The sequence below is a fragment of the Rhipicephalus microplus genome, chromosome 3, assembly GCF_043290135.1.
Source record: "Rhipicephalus microplus isolate Deutch F79 chromosome 3, USDA_Rmic, whole genome shotgun sequence".
Classification (NCBI taxonomy): domain Eukaryota; kingdom Metazoa; phylum Arthropoda; class Arachnida; order Ixodida; family Ixodidae; genus Rhipicephalus; species Rhipicephalus microplus.
Genome location: NC_134702.1, coordinates 44,825,576 through 44,846,253, shown reverse-complemented (window position 1 = coordinate 44,846,253; position 20,678 = coordinate 44,825,576). Strand labels below are relative to the sequence as shown.

Sequence of the window (20,678 nt, the reverse complement as noted above, 5' to 3'; positions counted from 1 at the left end):
CGAAAGCCTACTCTCGAGCAGATAATAATGACGCTTCAATGCTAGTGAAGCACTTATATTTGACGGAAGTTGGCCCGACCGGCGTCGGGTGCTATTGGTTCTTCGATACTAAATAAAAATTTAAGGCCACAGCCACAGTACGCGCAGAAATGTAAAGCGAGGCACAGCTTTTTGTTTTTTTTTTACTTAGCGCACGGAACTTTCACAACGTCCGCCTGTCGCCGATAGGCCTAGAAAACACGCACTGGCTTCCACTCGCGCTACAGGAAACTACCTTGACGCGAGACGAAACGCAGTGCAGCTGAAGTATGGACCACGTGAGTTTTGCAGAGTGGATCCAGTAAAGACGAAGAGCTTCCAAGAAAGCAGGAGAAATAACCCACAAGTCTGCGCTTTTTTGGGTTGTTAAAGATACCGATGAAAGGCAAATTGGTGACGGATAATGGACAAGGTCATCCACTCCTGGCGTTTGCAGGGTTTTTTATTATTTATCGTTTATCATTTCTTTTGAGTTCACTGCAAGGAAGGGTTTCTGAACAATAAAGACTGCAGCATCCGCCGGAACGAGAACAGGTTGTGAAGTTGTGCTAAGATAAAATAAAAAAAACAATCTTGGGGGGTTTGGTTGTCGTGAAAGGTACCGCGAAACATCGCCAGAGACAAACGAGCCATTCGACCACAAGCCTTGCAGCATTGACAGCCGACTTCATACGTTGTAGGCGGCTACGGTTGCGTAACTTTTAAGCATCACTGTGCGCCAATGAGGGACATAGCAACGAAAGCACGACTGAATGTCCAGCATAGGCTGAATGTGTAGTGCTGAAAAGTGAAATTAAAAGCTTCCCCTTAACAAAGCTAATGACGCGAAACCTAAGAAAAAAAAGATGTACAGTTCACATTAAAACGCCAGCAGGGCACCTTTTCCTGCGTACGCTAAGGTCGTTTTCACGGTACTGAGAAGCTAAATATGAAGTTCACTTAGCATACGCTGTCTGTGTTCAACTGAAGCATACGCTGTCTGTGTTCAATATGAAGTTCAACTGAAACCGGGTTGAAATGGGAAAAAAAAACGTGGGTTTTGTTGCTCCGCGTACGCTAAGGTCACTTGCGTGGTACTAAAAATGAAGCCCCACATGAACTCGCTTCTCTTCGCAAGTTAAACATCATCTTTTAGCACAAATAAAATCTAGATTGAGAGGTTAATGCTCGGAAATAAATGCGAGAAAAAAAAGTGAAGCGAGGTTGTGGAAAAGCAGCGATAAAGAATTTTCGCGGCCTCGAAGAGCCGCGACGAATAGACCTGTCCTTCAACGGAATCGGCGAACGACCGCGCGGTAGCCGCCGCCGCCGCCTTGACAGTTCGTTCACACGTGCACCCCGCCGCCGCCGGCAGCGCCACCCCTCCGCCGTCTCGCTCGCCCACGAGAGCGAGGGCGCCGCCGCTGCGCAACACAGGGCAGCGCCCGAGTCCGAGGACGCTGCCTTTGCAACAGGCGCGCAGCAGCACCGCGGGTTTTATGCGAAATCCTGCCCGCGCAATACACGGATCGCGAACGATTCATTCCTTGCTTCTCTACTCGCGCCGATTTCGACAGGACGGTCAGCATCTATGCGTCGAAAAAGCTCACACCATTCAGGGCAATCACAACCGGGGGGGGGGGGGCACTTTCACATGGCCTTGAATAATGCAATTTTCATTAATTACTTCGTAAAGCACCCTCCCCCAGCCAAACTTCAGAAAGAGGAGGCCGCCGGGCGGCACCTAGACACCCCTCCCCCTCGTCTGGTTTACATAACACTACTTGTGTCACTCTGATGGGCAATTATTGATTGATTGATATATGGGGTTTAACGTCCCAAAACCACTATATGATTATGAGAGACGCCGTAGTGGAGGGCTCCGGAAATTTAGACCACCTGGGGTTCTTTAACGTGCACCCAAATCTGAGCACACGGGCCTACAACATTTCCGCCTCCATCGGAAATGCAGCCGCCGCAGCCGGGATACGAACCCGCGCCCTGTGGGTCAGTAGCCGAGTACCTTAGCCACTAGACCACCGCGGCGGGGCACTCTGATGGGCAAGCAGCCACATCAGAGAAAACGACATCGCTACAAAAAAAAAAAAACACGAAGCAGTCAAACCTTGAGAAATGAGGGGGACAGAACGGGGGCCCGAAATATCAGGTCCATCTTAACTGGCAGGAGCCATTTCATCGCCTAGAAAAAAAAAGTACGGTTCCATGAACTTGACATCAGCGGTGTCCACCACCAGTAGCCTTGGCACTCAACGAAGCCAGCGCTCGATCAGAGAGGGCGTACCAAGAAACGGCCGCAGAACAGAGGGTGAGGGAACAAACAACGCGTTCGCGGGAAGGGGATGGAAACGCACTTCGCAAGCGGCCGCACTCCGCAACAGCAGTTCGGTCAGTCGCGAGACGGGCACGTGCGTTGCACGAGCTAGTGGCCGCAGTGGCGAAAGCAACAGGGGGGAGGGAACAGCCTCGCCCGTCACACGGGCCACCGCTTCGATTGGGCGAAGCTAATGCGCCTGGCAACGAAACCACTACTCGGCGGCTTTTTGTGCGCAGTAGTGGGAAGGACTGCTTCGAAGCGGGAAAGAGCTCATTCGACGTGCAATGTTCAGAAGATCGCCACAAACCGGGCCGCCCGCATCACGGAACTACACGACCTCTTAGCCCAATTGATTGACTGATGATTGATATGTGGGGTTAAACGTCCCAAAACCACCATTTGATTGTGAGAGACGCCGTAGCGGAGGGCTCCGGAAATTTCGACCACCTGGGGTTCTTTAACGTGCACCCAAATCTGAGCACACGTGCCTTCAACATTTCCGCCTCCATCGGAAATGCAGCAGCCGCAGCCGAGATTCGAACCCGTGACCTGCGGGTCAGCAGCCGAGTACCTTAGCCACTAGACCACTGCGGCGGGGCTCTTAGCCCAATTGAGTCGTGCTCTGGGGAGTACTTGGGATAAAGGGTGACCAGAACTTTTTTTGACCAGAACTGTAAGAGCACAAATAATTTGGTCAAATAATGTTTTACCTCCTCCTCACCAAATAGCGACCGAAAACGAGAAGCAGTTTCATGTAAGTGAAAGGACCAAGTGATCAGCGATTTGGTGCTCGAGATTTTGTATTGCGATGGATACTCAATCGGAACACCAGCATGCTCCAACTTTATTCAGCGTACACTTTTAAATTAAAGAATCTCTTAACCAGCACGGGTCAACACAAGCCGCCACGGTTAAACGCCTGAATTCAGGGGATGGGGGGGGGGGGGGGGGGGCAAGAGTGAAATTTGATCTCGCGCAGCTAGCTCAGTTACTATCTAGTCCCCAGTTGAGCATTGCTCTATTCGCAGGCTGTGGCCTAGAGATAATCAGCACCGTAATCCCGTAACAATTAACACCGTAATCCCGCTTACCCACTGACTTTTGTCCCACCATTCGCGAGCTCCGTCGATACAAGCTGAAACAGTGCAGACTAAACAGCGCCGTCAGGTGCTTACCTTCCTCTACGCGGACGGTTCTCAAACGCGTCGACAATCGACAGCAAGAAAGATAGAAAAAAAATGAACGAAAAAAAAACTTCGCGACGACACTGAACCAGGCCATGCCCAGCCTCAACGGAAGTTCCCAGCACGCCCAGACATCCGGGGGAAAAAAATGGCATGACATCAGAGAAGCAGGGAGTGGAATCGCCGGAAATAGCGCGCGCGAACCATCGCCTGTTTAATAGGAGAGGAGGTGGTGCACACCACCAGGACAAGGGGGGAGGGGGCGTGTGCACACGAACGCGCCCGAAACACGCGAACAGTGGTGGTAAGCTACTCAGAGAGGGTTCGCCAGAGGGCTACGGGAGGCCACGATGCACCGCCGCGGCATGTGTTCCGTTTGTGTGTCCTTTCCCGCGCCCTGACGGACACACAGCAGCACCATCGTCGACCCCTCAACGGCATGCCTCACGGTGTACGCGCCTTCGGTCCCTCAAGGCAAGCAGAGCGACACCGCGATTCCACCAGAAAAAAAAGCACGTCGCACCACACGCTCGCTCAAAGGTCAACGCATTCCGACGCCGACCGCTTCCCTCTCTCCGGTCCCTTTCTGTCGAATGCATTGCGCCCACTACTGCGCAAAAGAGGAGCCGAGCTGTTGCTCCGCGAATGCGTCTCCTCGGACGGCGTACTGCGCCATCAACAACCTTCCCTTCCTTGAATATATGCTAATGCGACGCAGAGCACGAGAACACTACAGCAGTCAATGGAGGAACGTATGGGAAAGAGATGGGCAAAAGCAATAGTTACGTTGCCCGTGATGGGCGCCTGCCTACACAGCAGCGATGGTCGATCTGGTTTTAAGCGTGACAATCTCAATCTGACTTCACCCAGCCATGCGCCCAAACCAACACTACCAAAACGGCGTAGGGGAGTAACTGCCGATTTGGTAACATTTCGCTACCGCCAAACCCCTGTGTAAGAAAACTAGCCCTTAAATTTAAACTTTTCCTGTTGTAATCCCCTTTGTTTCTAGCGACATTAGTGCTATGCGGAAGATGTGCAGGTGTTAGTTGCCCCGGGAGATGGGGAGTCACGGAACCTTAGCGTTATTCTGTTCGCCCGAATCCCTGCCAGGTTTTTTTTTTCTTTCTACTGCCGATAATTCGAACGCGTCGGTATTGACGCGTCGGTATGTCCCCAGTGTTTCTCCCTTCTCGCAGAAGTCGGCCCACAGTGATAACCAAACCCAAGCCAAATTTACTAGAACTGCATTGATACGAATATCGAAATTCGGACGCTGCGCTACTACGCATCGGGAAGATGCAAACGATGTTCATGAAGTCGCAGCAAAATAAACGCAAGCGAATTAATATTACTCATTATAGTTAATGCCAATTGCAACAACTCTGCCACGTAAATAAGGAAACTGGCATTAAAGCATGAATAGCGCCATACATTTCACACTAAAAACGATCGCACGAATGCATGTCGTAGCTTCTCGCTGGCGTATCAGTGACGCAACGAAATGGCCTCCCACGAACGTGCATGAGCGCCTAATTGGACGATAAAGAGTCCAAAGGTGGATTATTTGCCAATAGTCCGCCATTCGCGCTGATCCTAGAAACCGCCTGCCAATTCGAACTCCACTTTATTCGAACTATTCTAGAGCGCCCGTCGGGTGTGAATTGTCAACGAGCTTTTACAGCGGCACGCCTCCACCGCACGACAATTCCAGCCACTACGTGTCCGCTATACGCGTGCGGCTGAACGCGCCCGCACAGCGACGCCGTAAAATGTATCGACTGCGCTCAGCTCGACCGTGCGTCGGGATCGAGAAAAGGGGGGGGGGGGGGGGGGCCTCGCATCAAGTTTCCTGCCGGTTTACCTTAGTGGGTCGGCAAAGGCGGAAGTAGCCCAAATACGGACACCAGAGTTTTTTTTTTTTTTTTCCAGCGCACGACCAAACTGAGTACCGCGCACAGAAACGCTCGAAATCTCTGCATTACGGCACTATAAAAATAAATATGTGGATGACTCGAGAAATGCAAAAGGCTACCAAGAAAACGGCATTAAAACTTCGCAAGACGTGCGCAGTCCACATACACCACATGTGCACCAAGAGACGAGGCAGGCCCCTGGTGAAATAAGGTGAAGCGCTTTACTGGAAGGGGTTGCACCAAGAACACAAGGCAATCCCGAATCGACGCAGGAAAACCAACGGCTCAATTCTTGAAGGGACGAGCAGCAAGTCTGTATCTCGGGTAGGGGGGGGGGGGGAGGGATTAAAGATTCGTGTCATGAAGTCCGTACCCACAGCATCTAACCAGGGCTACACCGGATACCGTAGCCGTACAGAACGCGAGGGGGCCGGATAGGTGGTGCCACCTAACGGTGACAAGGATGGACCAGGCAAGCGTACAAATGTTGCTGCAGGAACCTAGCGATAACTTGGATGGTTACTCGGTTACAAATCTTTTACGGTGCGTGCACAATAGGAGTAGTACGTACTAACGATCTCGTACATTTCACTAGCACTTTCATGTGATACAACGCTATATTGCCTTCAAAACCGTATTTCCATAGTGACACGCACAAAAAGGCGCGGCGAGGTACTCGTCTGACTGCCTGGATACTAAAGAATCGTGCCTGCCAATTAGCCGCTTCGGTAAGCTGTTCGCGTTACCGTAAACAGACACTGCTATTAAACACGTATACTAAGACGGGATGGGCCGCTCGTCCGACAACCACCCAGCCTGCCAGCCCGTCTAACCAAAGAAAATGTACCCATAAACGTCGGTCTAACCGTCGGCCGTAGGTGGTTCCATCTAACGTAGCCGATAGGGGTCCACCGATTTAACGCGTGACGCAAGGAGCGGGCGCGCGAACGCCCGTTGGCTCGAAGGGGAACGAGGAAAATAACTTGGCAGCAATATTCCCCCCCAGAAATATTTTCTTTCTTACTTCTTACTCTTTTCTGCCACCAACCGGACTGTCATCACCGCTAATGGCTCTTCCACCCAAACACGAAGAGGAAGCTAAGCCAAAGAAGCCCCGCGAGTCGCTTCGATCAGGCTCCATTACAGCTGTGAGCAAAACTGGTTTGAGAATCTGGCAGCTGTAGAATACAGTTGGCTGAAGGGTATAAGGCGCGCGAATTCACGAATGTACAAGGTTTACTCCGACCTCAAACAACTAGTACTAAGGATGTAACGCTGGACATCTCGCCACTACAGATGGCTTCGATTGAAGTCGCTGAAACCGCAGTGCTGAAACAGCCCTAACTACATAGAAGGCCAAATTCAACTTGATTATCAACATGACGTCACGTCGCGACGTAGCCGCTTCCATACGTGGCTGCTATCGCCCCCCTCCCATAAATAATCATAACAATATCTACCGCGATGATTATGAGAGACGCCGTAGGGGAGGGCTTCGGAAATGTGCACCACCTGGAGTTTAGACCTGGTCTTTGCTAGTGTACTCCGAGGACACTACATGCGTAGGGAGGGTGGAGCTCTCGTCTATGTTTTGTTTCTGCTGCATAACAAGGAGGAGAGGACGACGCATGGTGAAGCGCGAGTGCTTTTAATTAAATGGAGTATATTATTTGTAACGTAAAGTGAAATGAATTAAAGTGAGCGAAAAAACACCGTTTCCGTCAGTTGGATCCCAATCAACAGCAGTCGAATGCAGGTTCGGATCCTCCCACCTCACATTAATATCACTTTACGCCAAAGTACACGGAATTTAGACAACTGAAAACAATAGATTACAGCTCCCACGCTTTTCTCGACAAACTCCGAGCGAAATCCTCTTTCCACTCGTTTTTTTTTTTGTGGGGGGGGGGGGGAGTATTGTCGGGAACATGTCACTCTTTTTTGAAGCACACCCATCGCGTGTCATGTTCTGCGATATCAGCCACGCGTTAGGACGCAATCACAAGAGTTTCTGGTCAGTGGGCTACCCGAGTGTAAGATAAATATGTCAACAATCTTGTCAATATCTGGGCGCCGAATTTCGCTCTTAATCTCGCCTCCGGTCAGCACAGAGCGTCGTCAGGTTAAAAAGGCAACAACAGAAACGTCGACGTCGGACGGAAAGGGAACGATGACGGAAAGGAAATCTTATTTGCGCATAAAACTGAGGCAACAACGTCACTAACAAAACCAAATCGGCGGACGATCACTCCACGACACGATTGGGCACGCGAAAAGCTGACAAGACTTAGCTAGCAGACCCAAACCGTTGGTGGGGTGTTCCAACAAGAAAACCGGCGTGCAAACAGGAAATTCAAGAACGTAAAGAACGGAAATTAAAGGGACCCTGAAACACTTTTTCAAGTGACAATGGAATGTATTCAGTGAAAGATTGCCTCACGATTTCAACGACGCAAAATTTTTAGGAATCCGTTCAGTACGAGCAGAGTTACAAAGCTTTGTCGCACGCTGCAATTGCAATCTCTTCTCGTCCCGACAAAAGCACTAGAAGATAAGCAAGGATGGATGGCATGGGCACAGAAAATACTCTGTATTCAAATACGCGACATTTTTAGTGTGATTACGTGCGCGAGCGTGGACAAGTCGCGACCTCTCGCGGCGATCCCTGTAACAACCAAGCGCCATGTTCATATCAGCCAATGGCTGATAGATGGCCTTTGATAGACGAGCGATTTTTTAGCTTCCTCCATCATTTGTCGAGAGAAGAGAAAGCAATGTTTAGCTGACATTGATAATTTATTGTAAACTATAGGCCACGTGCTGCGCTATAACATTTGGCTCGCATGTTTTCGGGAGCCTGTTCAATCGATCGGCAGTTTCCTGGCCATGCCCACAAAGTGTTGCGGGGCCCCTTTAAGAGGCCAGAGCTTTCTTTCCATAACAACGTGAGGTCGACAGAACGAACACAAAAGGGGATAAAACGGCGTAAATGTAGTCATATTGTTTCTTTGTCAACCTGCCTTCGTTTTCATAGACAGCAAAACCAAATTGCTTGACGCCACCATTTTGACGAGAGAAGCAGGAAGCCTATTGTGCAAGAAGCTAGCGTTTGTGCGCTTCTTTTAACACATCGTACCCGCTCCTTAATAACGCTACACGACCACCAAAGCATTTAGCTAGCTTTTCCGAGCAATACATCTGTCACGCCTAAACAGAGCGAACAAATCCAATTCAACACCCCCTGCCTCGCGATTCTCTCCCTCTCAGCAGTCATGCACGTCTTTCCTCTCGGTCATTAGCTGTGCGTTACTACAGGAATTTGCCAGTGCGGTTGCTAAAGCTACAGGGTGCTGCGAGAAGTAGCCCCAGAGCTCAAAACATGCGACAAACAACGTGTCCCTACGCACCGCGTGCCTTTTGGCAGTCAGCCGGATTCCCGTTATTCTGTTTTTATTTTTTAAAACGCCAGTCACGCCGCACCACAACGAGCAAGATACGCGATGCCAAGCTTAATTAAACATGCACCTACTAAACATGCACCAACTGCCACAACAGCGAGTACTACAACTATTAAAGATTGCTTGACACTACTATGCGCGCGAGAAGCGCCGCACATTGGCCACGCGGCAATCGTTCCTGGTTGAAAACCTCGCCGTGCACTGCTGCAACAGACAACCGGACAGCGTACTCCTAACTAGTTCAGAGATATTAGCTAAGGCAAAGTTACTGTACAAATGACAGCGGGTCGAGCATAAGGCCGACACAGTATTCAACGGAGCTAGTTCGTACCGACGACTGATTTCTTCGAAGAGCGGTACAAAATAACAAAACGAGACAAAGGAAGGGTAGACAAGGACGTGCCCCTATTCTCGTCCAGTTCTCGCAACTCAAACCGGTGCCTGGCACAACGATTTAAGGCCTAACCACACGCATCCGTCGCAGCGCGGAGCTTTCAGACGCTGCGCCGCACCCTCTCCCTATGGACAGAGTTTCCGTGACCGCCATCTGCTCTCCCCCTTACCGCCTCCTTTCAGGCGCTTTATTTTTGCTTGCGACTGCGCCACAAGCTTGCAGTTTGCTTTCGAGCTGGAGAGAGGAGAAAGTGGCGCAGAACAAGAGAACGCGGTACTTTTCCGCAGGTACAGGGGCTTTACGTGTCCCGGGTCTTTATCGGGAGAGGGCACGACACCGCGTCAGAAAACACCGCACTGACGCGCTGCAACGGATACGTGTGGTCAGGCCCTTTGCGTCTGTGAACGGAGAGCGCACTACCAGACGCAACGTGCGTTCATTCAGCGCGATAACGACATCATTTAGCAATTAAACAGCCACACCAGCAACGTAGCGAGGCGTCGGTGACAGTGGAGCAGGCCTAAGCTCGCAAAACATAGCGGCAAGTTAACATTCGCTGGCGTGGCCCAAGGTTATGAAGTCAGCCTTTGTTAAGGCTGTGGAGTCAATCAACATGGCGGCCTGTGTAAGCAGTAGGCTTAGCAGCTGAAAAACGAGTGCGCACGCAAACATAGCCTACCATGGCGCAACATGGCGCTATAGTGGCATCACTTAACTAGCAATCAACTTAACATGAGCCGCTGAGGCGCAGCTTCGAGACGGAAATACCACCGGAGACAAAGAATGGAGTAGGCCTGACTAAGCAGGCACAAAATGGCGGCGCGCGGCCGCCATATTGTGCCTGCTTACAAACTCTCGCAAGACGCTACTAGGAACACGAAAAAAAAAGTTGTGCTTACGATAGTTTGGCGGGGCGAAGGACGTCGATGGGGCTGCGAAGGGCGGTATCTGTGCGGCCGACGATTGTGAAGTCCCGCTGGTCTGCCGGGACGCCTTGGAGCGTTTCTTCTTGTTACGCGCCATGTGCGGCGTTCGCTTCTGCACGGGGTTAATACTACTCTCGGCGAGTACGAGTACTGTATGTAGTTACACGGCGAGTGCGACGGTTTCGCACGCTGACGCTCTCTTCTGGATGGAACCTCGCCGGCCGCACGGAAACCGATGAAGCTCCTGGCCCGATGAGAGTCCCGAATGGGAAGAGGCTTTTTCGTCGGGAATCCGCGTTTTTTAAGGACCATAACACACAAGTGGCGCCACTGGCCACCACGGCAAACCAATGAACGCGCACGGGGGCGTGGTTCAACGACATCGAAACCACCAATATGAGGTTCGCTTTTTGTTTGCCTCCTCTCTCACAGAGGTCAGTAACGCGAGGTCACTGGAGATCTGTCACCAAAGCATCGATTACAGACAGACAGACTTGGAGGTTTCTTTGTGAAAGATATTGTCACCCCCTCGCTCCCCCCTTCCTTTCTTTCCACCATGTTTAGGATTGCTGTTAACCAACAAAGCACCGGGGAGTGACAAACAGAAGTGACTAGCCCAGCAAAAGTTCTTGATTATGACAACCATCCTAGCAAAGAAAAAAAAAGGAAAACAAACTTGATTGCAGTGACTCGGAGTATCTTATACGAAAAAAAAAACGGCGAGCATGACCGTCACCCAGATAGGGGCAAATAACCATATCTGCACGCCTTATAGTTCGGCCTCTGACTAAGGCCGGCATGTATGTAGGGCTGACGATCGGCCGCTGCGAAATACGACCAAACCAGGGTGGAACAAAGGGCACGCGGGCGCCGGGATGGAGACGCTGGAGGGAATCAATGCAGGAGTAGCAGACAGGTGTGTTCTAATGCGAGCCTCGAGGAAGTTGTTTTTTGGAGCGTAGTTTGCTGAACGTTTCTGAACAAGCGCAAAGCTATAAAGTTGAAAAACGGAGGAGAAAAGAGAGAGAGACCAGCGCGAAACGATTCCAAGTGTCATGGCATGGAAGCGCTGGTGTGTCTCTTTCCTACTCTTTTTCACGTTTCTCGCTTTGCGACAGTTGAAAAATGTTCAGAGTGAGAGATATGGTACGAAGAAAGGGACGGAGGCGAGAAATGTTCACGCTAAACGAGGAGCGTATAGGGGGGGGGGGTGGAAGTGTCCAGCCGAACCTACCAGGAACAAAGCGGCAAGGTTTGCTGGCGTGCCCTGGTTCACGCGAGGGCAAAGAGAACAGTGCAACAATGTCCGGTCACGCAGAGCACGGGAACACGTGTTAGCACAAAGAATTCGAAAAAAAAAAAAAAACGCCAAGGCATGGTCGGGAATGCGGGTTGCAATTGGTTATGCTACATGCAGCTAAAAGGTCCTCATATGCACCTCGTCAACGTACCCTCTCACCCCCCTCGCCGTTCTAATCAACGTCTCAACTTTTGCACTCCAGCGCAAAAGTAACAAAAGAAAAGTGGGAGGGTTATACCGGTCTTGGTTGAAAAAGTCTGCAGAGGTCACGAACAAGAAAAGAAAAAAAAACCTGGCATGCATTCGGACGAACAGAATAACGCAAAGGTTCCCTGACTCCCTATCTCCCGGGGCACCTAACACGTGCACACATTTCGCATAGCACCAATGTCGCCAGAAACCAAGGGGGAAGAATATCCACGGACTTCACACAGCACTGCTCAACGTCGTCAGAGGCGGCCAAAGAAGCCAACGGTTGCAGCAGGAAAGGTTTAAATTTAAGGGCTCGTTTTCTTCGATGGACACAACATTAATGAAAAAGCATAGCGATTGTACACTGGGAGTCACTGGGCTTCGGATCCAGGCCTGGCGCAATCGAATGCGTTTTTTTCCAATCTCTTCCCTTGCCAACGTTTCCCCTTCCCACCTTTTTCTGGTGCCACGTAAAGTGCTGTTCCAAAAGGAGGTCCTCCTCATTTTTGTTGCCTTCCTACAAACGTGGGGTCGGTGGGCGGTGTTCCTAGTGTGACATTTCAGGAATGTTGAAGCGTGCATCGCCTACGAGGCCCAGTGTGGAATTCACGGCTCACAGAGTCATCTCCTGAATCACCGAACACGTGGTGGTGGTGGTTAGAAGAGGAGAAAGGCACCTAATATCGGCAGCCCGGTCGAACACGTGCGCGCTGCATAACACAGTGCCTTCTTCCTTTCCTTCAACCACACAGTCACTCATTCACGCTTCTCGAAACGCCGCAGACACCTGCGGGCAGCAGAGTTGACCGGCGAGTAATGGCCGTCACAAAAGAAGCGGGCGCCACTTTCACCACGAAGCCTACAAGAAGCGGACATCCCATCATCTTTTTTTCCTCGATTTTTTTTAATTATAACAAAAAAATAAGAATGAAAGCATACGAATCAGAGTTCAGAAAATCAGTTTAATCGTTTTCCGCAGCGAAAGATACGCGCCAGTACGAACGAAAGCCCAGTTCGAGACCTGACGGCAATGTTCATCTCAAGCTGTCGATTGATGACTGGGATTTCAACGTCCCAAAACCACCATATGATTACGAGAGACGCCGTAGTGGAGGGCTCCGAAAATTTTGACCACCTGGGTTTCTATAACGTCATGTCATGCTGTATGCAGGGCACAATTTTCATTCGGCTGATTGTGCGTTTTACGGCACACGATTAATGTAAATCGCCGATTTAAACAGTGTGCGACTCAGTCATCAGCAAAAGCTTTATTGATGAACGCAATCACTAAATGTAACTATTTGCCGGGAAGATGCAAATGAGCCCGCAAAAAACATAACTATGCAAACAAAAAAAACGCCTCGATTCCCTATTACAAGGGGCGCGACTGGCAACTGTGCTGCAGAGCCATTTCATGACTCGTCTCATTTCCCAAGTTACGGGAACAAATAACACCGCCGACGACTGCCTCGATGCTGAGTACCTCAGTTCCTACTACGAGAAACACACCTCAGAAACACCGGGATTGCAGTTATCGCGCACAAAAATGGACAAACCACACAAAAAAGAAAATAAGCTAGAGAATCTGTAAATATTGAAACGCTGTTTAAAATTATCGCTATAGCAGTATATGCACGCCCACAGTTCAAAGTATAATTCAGGAGAGATAGACGGCATAGCTTTTTTTTCCACCGTTTTCTTTATCTTTTTTTTTTCGATATTAGAATATCCTTTTCCCAGTATTTCGTATAACCCTGATGTTTCCGATAATAAATTGCAGTTGGTGTTATAGTAAATGCATTGCGACCACCTCGTCGCAGTTTGGGGTTTATAACTTAACAGCTTGCACCGGTGTCGCCGACGCGAACTCAGCGACGTCGCGTTAGTGGTGTCAGTATAACGCATGCCGGTTCCCGCGTTAATCATGCGGAAAAACCGGATAACGTTCTATAGCGACGTCGTTATCACACTGAAGCCGGTCAATCGTCACGCGATTACACTGCCCCGTATTCATCTAACTCGTCACGTTGCAGACACGTCGCGCGTCCATGACCTAGCATGCAAGCCGTCTATCTAGTGAGTACTATCGGCGTCAAATGAACAGCGGCAAGCCTTCGCGATGGTATACAGCGTGTGCCGTCCACTTATCACTACGAACAGGCACGCATATATACGCGCAGAGCTGCCGAACAGTTTGCGCGCGCCTATCAACGGTGATAACTGGACGGCGTCCACTATACTGTAGCCAAGGCTTGCCGCTGATAGTACATTGCACGTTGGGGCAAATGGGCGAAGCTCTTCCATTCCTGTTCGTTAATTCAAACTACAAGATGACAGAGGGGGGGGGGGGGTTGTTCTAATTAAGCGGAGTTTGAAGTAGAGGACATGCGAAAAAATGAACGCACACACCGCGACACACTGCACGAGCAAAGAATGCCACCTCTGGAATTGTTATCGCGAATGAGGTTAAACCTTGATCTTAGCCAAGAGGACGAAAAGCGGGTTAAGCGCTGCTACAACACGCTTGTGACGGGTCACTCGCTCAAATCAAGAAGCCTTGACAGCGAGCAGAATTAACTGGTAAATCAGCGATACGCCGCAAACAAGCACAGACATGCATCCACGTGAGTATACACGCCTTGATTTCGAAACAAAAGACGCTCTTTATGCTCCGAAACGCGAGGGTTAACACGCGAGTTAAGGCAATCAAAATGAAAGGTAATCAGCATTTCGCTTGCGCTTCTTCCATCGAAACCCTAATAAGCATCGCTTGCAGCTTGCCCAAAAGCTGTAGCGCAGCGTCAGAATTCTCGTCTTTCGAGAAATACTGCGGTTTCGTTGTTTTGCAGCTACGTGAAATTTCGTTCCCACTTTGTTCTGCAACGCATTGTGATCCAACTCAGCCGACTGCAGCGAGCAGCGATGAAAACTAGTTCGAAATAACCACTGTCGATCGAATTACTTGGACTCTCGCCCACAGAAATACACACGACTGGGCCAGGGCGTCAGTTCGCATTAGCGGTAGGTTCAAACTAACGAGCCTTTACTGTAGAACACGTGGCAAAACGATTCGCAGCTTTCGTATCGGGACAGCTTCGCCGCAAAGGTGGCGTCACACGGGCAATTTCGAAAGGCCATCCAGTCGATGGCGATCGAAACACCACAACTTTAGCAACTCGACTGAGTGATAGCGCTACAACGAATCCAGCTTTTTTGCGGCCGTTGAGTGGTTCAGGTGTTTCTCGCTAAAAAACATTGTGTGCCACTGTATATGCTTGTTTTTCGTATTCATTTCACCAAAGTACAATATTATAAATCCCCTTAAAAGCGCAAAATATGTCCGTTGCGTTTACTCGAAGATTTTAAACTGTTGGGTAGTCAAACCGCACACGGCAAGACGACAAGCACGTTGCTTATGTCAGAGAATGCGCAGTTCGCTCATTACAAGTGGCTAAATAATCAATTTAAAAACAAGAATACCGTTTTCAATGCTTACGGGTAAAATTTTCGTCGTTGTTTACTCGCGACCACGAGCCCCACTGTGAACGATAGCCGGGCACCTTCGCACTGCTTCCGTTGCCCAATGGCTATCGAAGTTTCGACAGAGGTTTGCTCCTTTGAACGACTATCGAGTCGACGCTCGTCCCGTCTTTTTTTGCGCCGTTAACCTCAAGTATGCACAACCAACTAGCCCAGTCAGCCACTTTGTTATAGACTATCCGACTCGACGGCCTTCCAAACGTTGCGTGCCAGCGGATCGCGCCTGGCCGCCGAGTCAATCGCTTGGAAGGCCGTCCAAACCCGCCGAGTGACGCGCGTGTAAAAAGCAGCTCGAGGGCGCGGGTTCTGTACCCGAACCACGGCGGCCGCTTCCTGCGCCGATCTTTCCGGAGCCCTCCACTACGGGGCGTCTCTCATAATCATATGGTGGTTTTGGGACGTTAAACCCCACATATCTAACAATCCTGCGCCGGTCGGCAAAAGCATCGTTACTTATCCCATCTGTACGCCGCTTCCTTCTGCTATTAGTATCCAATTAGGGAGTTAACAAAGAGCGAGAATGAATTGGAATCTCCTGCACAATAAACTCGTCTTCATTTAACTTATTCTTGCAGTGTACTATTGTATGTGACAACCTTTCCCAAGGCACCACCTCGTTCGACGTGCAGCGCCCTCCCGAACCACGCGAACAGTAATAATTTTTGTTTGCTCAATACGGGCCTAACCAAAAAGCGCATCTTGTCACTATAGCCTGAAAATTCGTTCCCAATAAAGCCAAATCAGAGCGCCAATCATTAAAGGACGAGTACATATTCAATTGCAATTTCATCGGGATTTGTTAATATAACAACAATTATATGACATTAATTTGGTACCAATGGAATGCTGAGTACCTTGAAATGTTGAAAATAAATAAAATAAATAGCGTTGTGCAGAGTTGACACATTTGCGGACAGTTCTTCACAGGTGGCGATTGAGAGGGTTTCAAGACATATATCCCTGAGCGCGGCTTTTTCTTACTTTTTCTGTTTTGTTTGTTGTTTATGCGTAAGAAGTAGTAGTAGTTTGAGAAAACACGTTTATTTCTGCAACCCAAGATGGGAGTAGTGGGGGGAGGGGGAGGCACGGCAGAGGCATGCAGAGGTGACAAATGAGTGAGGGAGACAGAAGGCAAAGAAATACCAACCAAACGAGACACATGCCAAAAAAACGAAAAAAAAAAAGGAATTTCTCTTCACATCGAACCATGCGGGAACCTGCGGGTGCCAGGCAGCATTGGAAATGCAACTTCTCCAACAATCGCACGAACCTCTCTCTCTCTCTATGCCGTTTTTTTTAGTTTTTTTTAATCTTTTGAACGCGCATTCGCACCTTGGCTGGGGAACGTGGGTGTGATGGGAGGAACACTAAGAACGAGAAAATGCTCCCGTGAACGAGTTTTGGGTAGGAAAAAAAAAAATAAAAATCACTTCCGAGCAGGAAGTTTTCACTGAGCTTTGTCTGTCGTTTCACGGATCGCCGGTATTCGAAACGCGCAAAGCGGGAGACGAAATCAGAAGGGGACATCAACAACAACAAAAAAAGTGGGGGGGGGGGGGTGCATTCCGCAAAGAAAACCAGAGGCGATGGTCGCAAGTGTCCAGGCATTTTTGCTTGGGCACCCAGTAGTGCAACGCACGTTTCGAGCATGACGATTTCGTTAAGACCGAACCAGGCAGAAGAACACGGGAGCCGTCTTGCAACAGAATTTTCACAGAAAATCACGAGGAAATTCATGTAAACAGTGGTGAAAGCGATACTTTGATGTTGGGGACAGAAAAATGCAAGGCTGGAGCAGCTATTGATGTCTTCGGAGCAACAGCATTATTTTCTGAACGACTCCTGTTGCATCATTAGAGCGTCTTATACATATTATAGTTTATTGGTATTTTGCATTATTATTGCGCACACAATAATCACTGCAAATTTCAGAAAACAATTAGGCAGAGGAATGGTCATTGAACATCAATAAGTGTTACTTTCCTATTTCGAGGAAGTAGCCCGCATCGAAATTTCGAGAAATCAAGTTAAGTAAACGAACTCGCAAGGTGTATATATATATATATATATATATATATATATATATATATATATATATATATATATATATATATATATGTATATATATATAATGCGCGAAACATTGCCAATGTTCGAGTATCCAGCTACTATACGAATACGAGCTCCACGCAAGATGGCAATATACAGCTTGTTTTTTTGTTTTAATTTAGGCTCACTCGATGATCACAGTTTGATTTCATCGTTTTCAGTTTCTTCAACGCCATTTCGGAGGACAGCTACTAACAAATGCTGCATTCTGGAGCAGCAAAACGGGCCATTCCGCAAAATAAATGTTAATAAATGAAATTACATATTAACGAGTAAAAATAAATGTTAATGAGAAATAAGAATGCATTCCGAGAAATAAGTGTACCACCACTTAAAAGTACGATGCCAAGTCCAGAAAAGCCTACCGAGTGGTGAACTTGATCAGTGTGCGTGCGACATAGGTGCTTTCCGACATGGATAATCGTTGCGGTTTTATTAAAGGGCCAAAACCACGATACGATTAGGAGGGAGGACGCCGTAAGTAGCGGGCTCCGAAAATTTCGACCCCCTGCGGTGACGTGACAGAATCTGGGACAGCCGCTCGGCCACATAGTTGAACTTGCTCCGCTACTGCCGAAAACGGGCGTTCGTCCCGTTTTGGCAGCCCCATCCGATGTCTGCTGCGCGTGCTGACATCACTTTACCCCCCCACCCTCAAGAGTTGTCCCACGACACTGGCCTTCATTTCTTCTTTCCTGGTTAACCTAAAGGTGAAATTTGATATTCACGTGATTGAAATAACAATATTTCAACTGATCCAACGTGTCGCTTCACGACCCCTTTCAACTAAGCAGGCCCCACGTTTCGATAATCCATTCAGTCTACGCGTTTCTCATTTTCCGACTGTAGGCGCAAAGCTATTCGTCATAGGCATGCAGAGACTTTTCCAGCAAAGTGACCATTTGCAGAAATCTGCAAGGCTGCTTTCCTGCAAGGTTGTTTTCCTAGCAAAAATGAAAAAAAAAAAAAAAAAAAACTCATGCCCAGACTGCTTTTCTGGCTCACTGCGCTTTTCACCACTCCTATTCGCGTGAAGGCACGGGAGTGGGACAAAACGACTTTTCCCCCAAACAACTGCTGTGTGCCTGGTCCCACCTGGAACACAAACCCTCCTCAGATGGCATGGTGGTGAAATACCCTGTCGTTCCCGAAGGGAGTGGGTGGAAGGCAAAGAGGCAAGGTGGGAGAAACGCAGTCTGTGAAGGAGATTTTTCAATTTGAAAACAACTTTCCAAGAAAGCCACCTTGCAGATTTCTGCAAATGGTCAGTGGGCGGTGTGCAAGAATCTACAAGGCGGCTTTCCTGTAAGGTTTGTTCCAAATTCCAGCGAAGGCACGCGAGTACAACAAAACGTCAAGGCCCTGAACTGTGCTCTCGCCAGGGCTGCTGAAGATAGTGACACATCGAACAAAACGTCTTCCCCCCCCCCCCCCCCCAACTAATACAACGTGGTTGTGGGGCTTGCTAGGTAGCCTCAGCCATGGCATGGTGGACGATGCAGAACCTGTCGTTCCTGAGGAAAAGGGGAGAAAGGCAAAAACACGATCGGCGAGAAAAGCAGTGGTGTAGGTTGGAAAACGAACCTTATACAGTGTAAAAGCCACCCTGCCTATTTTTGCAAACTGTCCATTCCTCTGAAAATACTTCCGAGGCAAAAGGCAGGAAGACCATGTCAAACCAGAGAAAAGGCACGAAGACGATGTCAAACCAGAGAAAAGACGCAAATATTGCGGGTGTACCGAACCACTAATCCTCTCTTCATGGCAGCGAGCGCGCGTGCACACCTAGTTTTAGTAGCGCCTTTATCGAATACAGGCATCGCAGTACAACTTCCGAGATAGACAGTGCAGGCCTTTTTCATAGACAATAATAAAAAAAAAGAGTCTGTAGACTAACTCCCAGTTGCACTGCCTGAGAAACGTTTCGGCCCTGTCACCTGTTCATCGTTCGGGCATGTGATCACAACAAGTTGTGCCATGTGCTCTGTTCGTGAGTTTTCGACTAGATCGCGCAGGTCTGAAGGTTATTCTAGTGGATGTATCGAGAAGAAGAAAAAAAAAACAGGGGGGGGGGGGGGCAATTGACAGAGTGCGCTCACCCGCCTGTTTCCCTTCTTTGCGTCTGTGTGCTTGCGCACAAACCGTCAAGATGAAACCCCTCGCTCGATCGTTGAGCTTTTAAGTCGCTCCTCTTTCCAGCGAAGGTATGCTAGCGACAACAAATGCGTTTCTCCAAAAAGCTATCACAGGGACTGTAGTTACAGCGCGAGAAGAAAAACGACGATACAGAGACAACTTGTCTCTGTGTCGTCGTTTTTGTTCTCGCGCTATTACTACCATCATGCCATACCAACTAGACCAAGCTGCCACAGGGCTTACAGTCCTCACTGCTGCCTCTCGGCCCATAGGTGAACGAGGAGGTGGTCTGTCGTTCGGGAGGCGCAACATCACTCGAAGCGGTTTAACGCTCCGCGGTGCTTTGCGCGTCCAAAAACCACGATACGCTTTTAGAAGGGTCGCTGTAGCGGAGAGCTCCGGAAACATTTAGACCACCTGGCGCGCCCAAATCCAAGTACACGGGCAACCAGCATTTTCGCCTCAGTCGCAAATACGTCCCGCCGCAGCAGAAATGAGATTCGCGCCACATACAACATCATAACCTGCTAAAAAAAAAGTTTTTGAAGTTTTATCTGAATAAACGCGCTGTTTATATACAGATCAAGTAAATTTCACCATGAAACATAACGCAGCGAGACAGTAGCTGCGACCAGAAAGAGAGGGAGCTCTTTGTGGTGGGGAGGAGGAGAGGACCCAAGGTTGAGACCTCGTTGCGATGCGGAACTCGCGGCATCAGCGAGTCGCGCCGGCAACAACAGAAGCCAACAGGCGGCAGCACGTTTTTCTATTTTTTAACTTTTTTTTTTTGTTTTTCCGCGTGCCACCTGCATTCGTGACCGGCATCACTCCCTATCTACAGGGAAAAAAGAAACAGGTACCACACTTGATTCTGAGAAAGGGTGAAAAAGAGGAGGGAAAGGGTGGTTACAGCAGCTGCGATTATTATTACCCAAGTATCAGGCGGCGGCAGAGGAATAAGAAAACAAAAAAGTTCGTGCACAAAAAAAAAAAAGGTAAAAGAAGCCTACAAGGCGGGCGCGTGCTACGCTGTGTTGCGCGAGTCAATCCACCTCGTGCAAAAGTGGGGGCGGGGGAAATAAATACGACAGCTGCGCCGCAAAGGCAACTCTTGCAAGCCACGAGGTTTTCACACGAGGCAGAAATCGGCGGGAGACCGGGGGAGGGGGG

General features: G+C 49.2%; 1 protein-coding gene across 8 annotated transcripts in view; it reads right to left on the bottom strand.

Moving 5' to 3' along the window:
* LOC119161595 (eukaryotic translation initiation factor 4 gamma 1-like) overlaps positions 1-20,678 on the bottom strand; it is a 111,055-nt gene that overhangs the window by 76,166 nt on the left and 14,211 nt on the right. The window contains exon 1 of one of the 8 annotated variants that reach the window (XM_075889375.1): positions 10,205-10,408. The exons of the other annotated variants lie outside the window; for them this stretch is intronic. Within the exon in view, the coding sequence (XP_075745490.1) occupies positions 10,205-10,328 (124 nt within the window). The 5' untranslated portion in view covers positions 10,329-10,408. Of the gene's footprint in view, positions 1-10,204; positions 10,409-20,678 lie in introns of those variants that run through there. 8 annotated transcript variants of the gene reach the window in all.